The sequence below is a fragment of the Ylistrum balloti genome, unplaced genomic scaffold, assembly GCF_031769215.1.
Source record: "Ylistrum balloti isolate Yb309-2 unplaced genomic scaffold, AGI_CSIRO_Ybal_v1 Utg369668, whole genome shotgun sequence".
Taxonomy (NCBI): domain Eukaryota; kingdom Metazoa; phylum Mollusca; class Bivalvia; order Pectinida; family Pectinidae; genus Ylistrum; species Ylistrum balloti.
The window spans coordinates 3,224,770-3,236,054 of record NW_026781915.1 but is presented as its reverse complement, the minus strand read 5'-3'; the positions used below and the strand labels follow the sequence as shown (position 1 = coordinate 3,236,054).

The 11,285-nt window shown below is 34.9% G+C and overlaps 1 protein-coding gene across 1 annotated transcript; it reads left to right on the top strand.

Annotated features, from left to right (window-relative positions):
* Positions 1 to 662: 662 nt before the first annotated feature.
* On the top strand, positions 663 to 10,378 carry LOC132561580 (uncharacterized). The gene is made up of 4 exons (XM_060226272.1): positions 663 to 1,800; positions 7,717 to 7,878; positions 8,334 to 8,477; positions 8,850 to 10,378. The coding sequence occupies exons 1-4, from the start codon at positions 663 to 665 to the stop codon at positions 10,376 to 10,378; spliced, it is 2,973 nt and encodes a 990-aa protein (XP_060082255.1).
* Positions 10,379 to 11,285: the final 907 nt, after the last annotated feature.

Genomic DNA, 11,285 nt, shown 5'->3' with positions numbered 1-11,285 from the left:
TATCTCAGAGAACATTAACATCATCTTACATTTTTGGTAATTGAAATGATAACCCACTAAATGTGCACGGCGGACGCGTTAAGTCGCAGTCCGGCGCCTTGATCTGTCAAGCGCGTTCATACGGTAACACCTCCTCGTCACCCTAGAAGACTGTGCTATTACAGTCGCTAATAAAACAAAATCTTCACCTCGACTTCTGTGCTGCCTCTGCCAGGCGTTGTTACCTTTTTACCTGTACCGAGGTCGCCTATACAGTGTAAGGGATGTTTTAGTATGCCCAGTAGCTCGTTTGTATGCTGTGTATGGTATAAACGTCAGTGAACCTGTCAGGCTTTGATAGATTATGTCATTTTGTGGCTCTGACCCCAGAACAGTGAACACTATAGACATGACCCACCTCAACCATTAGCGAAGTGCTCGGAGTGCAGAGAGGAGATTCACAAACACTAGTAATTCGTTATTTACAATACATAGGAGTGTGTAACACTTGTTAAAGTGTGACACCACAGGGCAGCATGGCAACATTCTAAATGGAAGTTTGTTGTGGTATTGAAGGAATATTCAAATAGATATTGTTTTTCTATGGAATTTTATAAAATGAGTGTGTATTCTGTCATATTGTGAACACAAAATGATTCTGAATATTTGAATTGTGATCCAACATGATGTGCTATTTGGATTATTCTTCTCCGTTCTACCTAGCTATGGTGGTTGTTGGTTTATTGACACCAATAGCTTCATCGGAATCCAATTTTGGATCACGACCTCTTTGGGGATCTGGAAGAGGACGACCGCCAGGCAAAACATGCCTCGATTATTGTCAGTTATTTTCAATATGTCACCATGGGAAATGTTTTCTCGATCAATCTACCTGTGATGTAATTTGCGCATGCGAGGAAGGATATGTAGGAAAATGGTGTAAAGAGAAGGTGAGTAAAGTAGAAAATGAAGGTGGCAATAACACACAAGATGGAACACCATGGATAACTCAGTCACAATCTGCACCATCGGGTCCAACGAAAAGACCGCTAATGATATTAGGAACATTCAGACCACGCAATGGCAACAAAAAGAGTCCACCATTTATATTTCCCTTAGTTAAGCCACCGTCTAACACACAACCACAACTCAATGACGACGTAAATAAACAAGAAGAAAGAAAGCCAAGTGACAATTCTTCTAACAATGTTAGATCGAACGCCAAAACAATTGGTTTACCAAATAACACTACAATGGAAATCATGCATAACAATATAACGAATTTTGAATTCGAATCTACCAATAGCACTGCTCAGGATACTTTGGAGAATACTAAAATTGGTGGTACCGTTAATACGACTAGCTCCGTACTTAGCACATCCAATACATTGAACAATGCTAAATTGACAGAAGTGTCGACGGTAAATCCGCTATCTCTTAAAACAGTGTGTGAGAAGTCGTGTCAAACTGGACAGTGTTTATTGAATGGTGGTGTGTATAGATGTTTTCAGGAGTCATCACCATTTATCCTACCCGCCGTGGACAATACCTCGATGGCGGTCAGAGGAGAATGCAGCAAAGGCTTTCGGTGTAAACATGGCGTCTGTGATCCAGATCAACTTCGGAAGGGCCGAATTAAATGTCTCTGTGATAAGGGGTGGATTGGTACGCTGTGTGAACATGCATGTGAGCTGGACTGTGGAGAACGTGGTTCCTGCGGCCATCGCGACAAGAATAAAACTTCCATGGTATGCCTGTGCGATGCTGGCTATGAAGGTGACCGATGTCAGGATTTGATAATCCTTCCAGAGTTCACTAAAGGTAATCTATTTATCAAAACCATATATATATATATATTTGTATGTAGATATCCGTGTCCCTATGTGCTATTGATTGTGATATTTCCTCGTAAAATAGAAACGTGTTTTGTTTTTTTTCTAAAAATGTTAAATGTAATTTCTCAAATTATCACGGAGACGTGATATATAAGTATTTCACAATACATGTAAGATTTATAAATTACATATCAAAATAACCAGGTGCAATTTTGAAATTACCGTTTCATTTCTATATTTAACGTATTAACTGAGATAAATATTTTAGTAGGCTTCAACTGATATATTGTGTATAAAATGACAATTATTGCTTCTGTCAACAATACGTTATAAACAAGGCATGTCTCGGTTGGGTTGTTAGGACACGATAGACTATATCATCTAGTTCTCTGTTATACTCCATCAAGACACAGGGACCACACCTTTATAAGGCATGGTTTAGTCAGAGTGATGACTTCCATATGTGCTGCTAGTATTTGACATCTTAAATAAATGTCCTAAATAAGATGAAATTCTTAATTATATGACATTTTGCAAGTGACACCATAACAACAGCGATGGTGAAATACTTCACTTAATACGTAGTATAATTAACGTAAACAATCAACGCTCTGTGCTTAACAAACAGTCATGTATTAAGGGCGATCTGTCACAGAGGTCATGAATGTGTCACTGGTCACTAAACAAACTGCGACATATTGTCTCCGTCATTGTCGTCCGTTAATATTTACCTGCTGTGTATTGCCTCCTCATAATAAGCCATAATTGTTTCACGTGTCGATTGCCGTTATTGAAATCACTACTTACTATTGACCTGATTATAACATATTGTCTTATATATACTTACGGTAATATTTGTTCATTCAATGGTTTGTTGTCTTCACCATACTAACCGCTACTTCTTTTAAGTATATTATCTTTATCACATTTTAATTAGTGTACATGTACTTGTAGACATTGTCTTTCCTATATACATAAATTATTTAACAGATTATTGTTTTTCTGATACTTAGCACTTAAGTTTCATAATTAATCATACAAATACGCGTTTAGTACATATAGATATACTTACTTATGTATCATTTAGTATCATTTATCTCCAGCACACTTAACACATATTAGTTAATTACTTATTATCTCTACCACACCTATTAACTACTTTTTGTCTCTATCATACTAACTACGACTACATATTGTCTCTGTTAAAATACAGACTAAATCATAAATCTATATCTAAGTCCGTGATGAAACTTACTATTTATTATTTGTCTGTATGTACATACTTTCTCTATCCCACTTACTGATTCGCTATCTAAATGTATATCATCGTTCTCCTAATTCCCTTTGTTATGCCATATTGCACACATAACAGTACCTAATGGTGTGTTATTGTCTTCTTCACTTATTGTGTACATCTATAAGTATATTACTTATTTATTTGTTTAATTAATTCTAAATACAACATTTCACAACAAATAAGTATATCATGTATTTAATTATTATTAATTAGATAACAAAATATACAAATTTGGTAAGGGAAAACAATTCAAGTTCAAAAGCGTTCAATTTTAAAATTTCAAATTATATGTATAAGAAAAACTGTGAATGCGTATTGCTCATCCTCCTGTTGTCTAGTCAAAATCAAATTCGAAAGTTGAACAATTTTCTAAGCGGTTTCTGATGTTGTTATGTGTTGATACCTTCTAGCAATATAGTGTTATGGGATATGAATTTCAATATTCAAAAAATCATTACGCATAGAAATTAATTCACTTCTGTAAAACTTTGTATTTTTGTTTTAAAGTCCATACCAAAGCTGATACACATATTCATATCGTTTAAATCGATTGATTAAATAATGTCCATCAATATAGATAACAAACTGAAATTGATTAAGATAAAGAACAAATATCTTCACTTTCACATTAGGGTATTGTAAGATTTGAAAATATTTTCCTTGTCAACAAAAATAAACTTTCATCTGTTGAATGTATGTGGTATAAGATACACCTGGATGATGATTACCTGTCATAAGAAAGATGATTATGTTCCAGGACGCCAAAATTCTGCTTTCTGCTAAAGTGCTGGATTTATTGAAGCGCTAAAATATAAGTGAAGTTAAGGTAAATTCGCATGACTAAATCAAGAAGAAATAAATATAGAGATAAATTATCGGACGTTTTGAACATTTGCTCGATATCTACCTTCGGTAAAGATTGGTAACTTGTTTCTGCAATATTGCGATATTACTGTGGTATACAGGTGACGTATTATGTAACCATTTTGACTATAACTCCTGTATTGTTTCTCTGTTAAAACATTGTCTATCAATGTGACGTATTATGTAACCATTTTGACTATAACTCCTGTATTGTTTCTCTGTTAAAACATTGTCTATCAATGTGACGTATTATGTAACCATTTTGACTATAACTTCTGTATTGTTTCTCTGTTAAAACATTGTCTATCAATGTGACGTATTATGTAACCATTTTGACTATAACTTCTGTATTGTTTCTCTGTTGAAGTGTTGTTTATATATGAATTTTGTGACTATTTTTACCACTTACTATAGTGATTCTCTATCGCAGTATTCATTTGTTATGCACTGCAACACTGATGTAATTTAATTTGATAATGTGGCGTCTTTTCTGTATCTATTTTTTTTAACCCGTTGTCTTTTGTCGATATTACTGTACTTCATTCTTAACAGGAAAAAAGTTGTTTCTGTTACAAACCAAGTCTGTAAAGTGGTATTGAAAGACCATGGAAACGTAACTTAGCACTTCAGTCGCGGGAATATCATAACTATTGAGGTTTTTTTTATTTGTTTATTGTATTCAAAAGTACAATTGTTGATGATTTTGTTTTATTTATATCCATCTTTTACAAGTGAAATTATGGTAAAGTAGAATTACTTCTCCAGATATTGAGAAAGATAAATCTACTTACAGGATATTGTTTATATTTATTATCGAGTTTTATCAACGTCTAAGCTAAACTACCGGGCAATAAGCTAAACTACCATGCAATAAGCTAAACTACCATGCAATAAGCTAAACTACCATGCAATATACTTTTAGTTTGAGTGTTTTATCTGTATATATTGTGGAGTCGTAGTTTTATCTGTATATATTGTGGAGTCATAGTGTTATCTGTATATATTGTGGAGTCGTAGTGTTATCTGTATATATTGTGGAGTCGTAGTGTTATCTGTATATATTGTGGAGTCGTAGTGTTATCTGTATATATTGTGGAGTCGTGGTGTTATCTGTATATATTGTGGAGTCGTAGTGTTATCTGTATATATTGTGGAGTCGTAGTGTTATCTGTATATATTGTGGAGTCGTGGTGTTATATGTATATATTGTGGAGTCGTGGTGCTATCTGTATATATTGTGGAGTCATAGTGTTATCTGTATATATTGTGGAGTTGAAGTGTTATCTGTATATATTGTGGAGTCGTAGTGTTATCTGTGTATATTGTGGAGTCGTAGTGTTATCTGTATATATTGTGGAGTCGTAGAGTTATCTGTATATATTGTGGAGTCATAGTGTTATCTGTATATATTGTGCAGTTGTAGTGTTATCTGTATATATTGTGGAGTCGTGGTGTTATCTGTATATATTGTGGAGTCGTGGTGTTATCTGTATATATTGTGGAGTCGTGGTGTTATCTGTATATATTGTGGGGTCGTAGTGTTATCTGTATATATTGTGGGGTCGTGGTGTTATCTGTATATATTGTGGAGTCGTAGTGTTATCTGTATATATTGTGGAGTCGTAGTGTTATCTGTATATATTGTGGAGTCGTAGTGTTATATGTATATATTGTGGAGTCGTGGTGCTATCTGTATATATTGTGGAGTCGTGGTGTTATATGTATATATTGTGGAGTCGTGGTGCTATCTGTATATATTGTGGAGTCATAGTGTTATCTGTATATATTGTGGAGTTGAAGTGTTATCTGTATATATTGTGGAGTCGTAGTGTTATCTGTGTATATTGTGGAGTCGTAGTGTTATCTGTATATATTGTGGAGTCGTAGAGTTATCTGTATATATTGTGGAGTCATAGTGTTATCTGTATATATTGTGCAGTTGTAGTGTTATCTGTATATATTGTGGAGTCGTGGTGTTATCTGTATATATTGTGGGGTCGTGGTGTTATCTGTATATATTGTGGGGTCGTGGTGTTATCTGTATATATTGTGGGGTCGTAGTGTTATCTGTATATATTGTGGGGTCGTAGTGTTATCTGTATATATTGTGGAGTCGTAGTGTTATCTGTATATATTGTGGAGTCGTGGTGTTATCTGTATATATTGTTGAGTTGTAGTGTTATCTGTATATATTGTGCAGTCGTAGTGTTATATGTATATATTGTGGAGTCGTAGTGTTATCTGTATATATTGTGGAGTCGTGGTGCTATCTGTATATATTGTGGAGTCATAGTGTTATATGTATATATTGTGGAGTCGTAGTGTTATCTGTATATATTGTGGAGTCGTAGTGTTATCTGTATATATTGTGGAGTCGTAGTGTTATCTGTATATATTGTGGAGTCGTGGTGTTATCTGTATATATTGTGGAGTCGTGGTGCTATCTGTATATATTGTGGAGTCGTAGTGCTATCTGTACATATTGTGGAGTCATAGTGTTATATGTATATATTGTGGAGTCGTAGTTTTATCTGTACATATTGTGGAGTCGTGGTGCTATCTGTATATATTGTGGAGTCGTAGTTTTATCTGTACATATTGTGGAGTCATAGTGTTATATGTATATATTGTGGAGTCGTAGTGTTATCTGTATATATTGTGGAGTCGTGGTGCTATCTGTATATATTGTGGAGTCGTAGTGCTATCTGTACATATTGTGGAGTCGTAGTGTTATCTGTATATATTGTGGAGTCATAGTGTTATATGTATATATTGTGGAGTCATAGTGTTACATGTATATATTGTGGAGTCGTAGTGCTATCTGTATATATTGTGGAGTCGTAGTGTTATCTGTATATATTGTGGAGTCGTGGTGTTATCTGTATATATTGTAGAGTTGTAGTGTTATCTGTATATATTGTTGAGTCGTAGTGTTATCTGTACATATTGTGGAGTCGTAGTGTTATCTGTATATATTGTGGAGTCATAGTGTTATCTGTATATATTGTGGAGTCGTGGTGCTATCTGTATATATTGTGGAGTCGTAGTGTTATCTGTATATATTGTGGAGTCGTAGTGCTATCTGTATATATTGTGGAGTCGTAGTGTTATCTGTACATATTGTGGAGTCATAGTGTTATATGTATATATTGTGGAGTCGTAGTGTTATCTGTATATATTATGGAGTTGAAGTGTTATCTGTATATATTGTGGAGTCGTAGTGTTATCTGTATATATTGTTGAGTCGTAGTGCTATCTGTATATATTGTGGAGTCATAGTGTTATCTGTATATATTGTTGAGTCGTAGTGTTATCTGTATATATTGTTGAGTCGTAGTGTTATCTGTATATATTGTGGAGTAGTAGTGTTATCTGTATATATTGTTGAGTCGTAGTGTTATATGTATATATTGTTGAGTTGTAGTGTTATCTGTATATATTGTGGAGTCATAGTGTTATCTGTATATATTGTGGAGTTGTAGTGTTATCTGTATATATTGTGGAGTCGTAGTGTTATCTGTATATATTGTTGAGTCGTAGTGTTATCTGTGTATATTGTTAAGCTGTGTTGTTACCTATGTTTATTGTTGAGTTTAATGTTACCTGTACATATTGCTTATTTGTATTGTTACCTGTACATATTGTTGAGTTTATTGTTACCTGTACATATTGTTTATTTGTATTGTTACCTTTATATATTGTTGAATTGAAGTGTTACATGTATTTCCTTTTTACTTACAGAAGAAGACGACACCTCTGTACATTTATATGTGATTGGTTTCACCATTGGTTCCCTTGTATTCTTCACAATCATCGTTTGCCTCATCACTTACTTCATGTGGCGGCGGCGATTCGTCTTTATCATGAAGATCGTGCACTACTTTCAACACTACGAGGAAAATGGTAATCTCATTTCAGTATTTTTCAGAAATATTTTCTACGCAAATAATAAAAATTACTTGTTCACCAAGAAGATAATTCATTTTCAGTTCAGCGTAAATACAACGAAATACATGGATAAAATAGAAATAAATATTATCGTAAAGAAACAGGATGTTAACTGAAGATATGATATGGAGAGTATTGTATTTTAGTGGATATAGAATGACAAGGTGGACAACATATCTATGTTTCATACATCGAAATGATAAACCACATAAAAACACCTTGAGCGCTTCTTCTATTTGGGATAGCAATCGTAATTAATACGAATTAAACAAATATTTCGTTTTTGTTGAAAAAATAAGGGAAAATAAATAAATAAATCACACTCTAGCACAGCACAGCTCTCCGGCTTTTATTTATATAACCTGAAAACAAACATGGTGTGTTCTGAAAATGTATTTTGCTAATTTCAGACGGACAAATCTATGACGCTTTCATATCTTACAAATCTTCTAAAGAGGATGAACAGTTTGTCCTCACCAAGCTTTACCCAAAGTTGGAAATGGAAATGGGATTCAAAGTGTGCATGCATTTTCGAGACTTTACGCCGGGTGAAGGTATATATTGAGTCTTTTCTCGTTCGTTTTAATCGTTAAACTGAATCCTTCCATCTTCAGTAGTAGCTAGAGGAGTTATTGTTTTTGTTTAATTGTCTCCAACAAAGACCAAGTCTTCGGCTCAGTCTTTCTATAGTTGTTGGGTCATGCTAATCCGTGAAATAACCCATTTATCCTCATTGAGCCTTTTTTTCAACTGCTGAATTTAATTGTCTGTTATATTATAGATCTGTGTTTGATGTTCTCATCTAATTAGTAAACGTTTACTTACAAAGAAATATTACGTTGGATGTAAGCTGTATAAGGAATCATTATCTTCCAATATAAGTTCCCGTACAGATGTATGAAGGTGTGTTGTTGTTTTATTTTCAGCTATCGCCAATAACATTATTTCAGCAATAGAGAGGAGCCGCAGGACTATCATGATCCTTACTCCTAATTATATAAACAGTGAATGGTGCCGCATGGAGTATCAGAAAGCGCAGCACGAAATGTTGAAGATGCGTCACAAAATAATACCTATTGTTCTGGAAGATGTATCGAAATGTAAAACACTAGACAAAAACCTTAAAACTATCCTTAGTACGGTGACATACATAGAATGGCCAGGCGAAGAGGATTCGAAAAGACTTGAGAAATTCTGGAAGAAAATTGAACTTTCATTACCGAAGAAACGCGCTGGAGAACATTTGTCGCCCCATAGTGAGACATCGGCGTCCACTAGTTCCTCGACAACGTCCATTGATATGGATGAATCGAAAGTGAGTTCCGAAGATCCCATGTCCAACACAAAACTTTCTACGATATCGGATTCTGTTCACAATATTGTTGAAGACTGTGATCCGAAAACATCTTCACAAGGCACTCGATTGTCCAGCAAAGCTCGGAGTGAAACACGATTGAAGAAAATGAAAGATGTGTTGAAGTTGAAAATAAACAATAACAACAATCGTCCTTTGTGTCGGGAGATATCAGTAGACTCCAACATATTGACACCGGCGTCTGCCACCCCATCGCCGGGCTTCTTTGGCGGTAAAGACTCAACACCACTTCTGTCTAGAAAGTTGCTGAGTTCTAAACACGTAAGTAAGAGTGTTTCAAAGTCATCTACGTGGTCCCATCGTAACCACAATCGAAGTCGCAAAAACTCCCAGACACAATCACAGTCTTTTACAGAGCGGGACCACAATCGTCCCGGCCTGGATGTCATTCCACAGACACCAAATAGTGCGACTTCTAGTGGAGTCGACCTGCCGGACGTGTGCCGCACCGGCGGGTATTATAACATCGTCTGTGGGGAGAACACTTCCCCTTCACACGAGAACGATTTAACGGGAACGCCACAATGTCCAACGTGCATTCACCACCAGGATGACGTGGATGTTAACTCTGACATAAACTTGCGTGTGGAAGAGGGACGAGTTCAACAGGAGAACAACTTAGGGACAACATCTGACTTGAATATTAATTTTGATCAAGCAAAGTCTATGTACCCTACCTGTGTCTATAGTTTTGACGATGATGGTAAAAGTGTTGACGTCACAAACAAATCAGTGAGTACAAACTGTCATACGTGCGCACTTAAATGTGACGTAGATAACATAAATCAGAGAAGGGAAAGACAACTCACGTCTGATTTAAATAATCCTTCTTCCGGGGAAGGTAGAACTTCAGTCTTTGACAAAGACATAAACTATGAATCAGATGAAAAAATATCCAATATCCAACCAAATGAAAATCCTTTGCTCAACATTATGGAACTTCCCGACAGGAATCGTTATATTCCTAACTTTCACGTCAATAATGCATTTATAGACAACGAGGATTATAATGTTCAGACTCCCGTTCCACCAATACGTGTTAAGAAGTTGATGCGACAGAACTCTAGAGAAAATTTATAAAAACGTATTCATGCCTACTTCGTTACCATATTACCACCCCGGAAGCCAGAGGAAGTTAGAGTAAAGACGTTATTAGATTGCGTGCACTCGTTCAGGGAATTAAGAATACACATTCCACATATTTGTACAATCCGGACCTCGTCCATGTTATGAATTCCGATCATCAGACAGTGTGAAACATTTTTTTTAAACCATTTAAGATATGCTCAATTGTGTTGACTGTGTCATTTGATCCCTGATTTATCATACTTAAATACATAGTATGCCAATTACGTTTATCGCCTTGGCAAATATTGAAGTTGATTATCCTTGCTTGGACTACTGTCTATGAACACAGAGATGTCTGTCAATAGTAGCTACTTTTTATTAACCTTGATATATACATGTACACTACTGTTGGTTCTTAGTGTGACGAATGCTCATTACAACGACATCAAATGACACAAGCTATCCTTAAAGAAGAAGAAAAAGAAAAGCATTTTACACACGGATAATAATTGATTTTTGGTACTCCTTTCTTATCATATCATTCGTCAACATATTACATAATGATGTCTTGTCAATCGAATGTCAATATCGATGTTCAGTTTTGAACGAATGAATGCAATAGAGGTGTATGTTGAAACCTGCAAATGTTTAAAAACAGTAAGAGATGAAAGTGCTGTGTTATGTTGAGTTTTGATTCCAATAATATGTTTATTTCAATTAAAATGGATATACGAGAAAGGAAAGTAGCTGAAAAATGTTTTATATGATTCTAAAAAGTTATTACATACAAGGAAGTGAAATACAAAAAAGCAAAACAAAACAAAAAAAAAATAAAAAAAAAAAAAAAAAACCAAATGATGCTTCAACAATGTGTGTGCTACGTTCATATAAACATATACAATACAAAAACTAGTTAAAA

Excerpts from the sequence above, each read along its gene's own strand:
- LOC132561580 (XM_060226272.1), top strand. The coding sequence starts at position 663 with ATGATGTGCTATTTGGATTATTCTTCTCCGTTCTACCTAGCTATGGTG. Across the intron at positions 7,879-8,333 it reads TCAACACTACGAGGAAAATG|ACGGACAAATCTATGACGCT; the intron begins GTAATCTCATTT and ends TGCTAATTTCAG. Across the intron at positions 8,478-8,849 it reads AGACTTTACGCCGGGTGAAG|CTATCGCCAATAACATTATT; the intron begins GTATATATTGAG and ends TTTTATTTTCAG.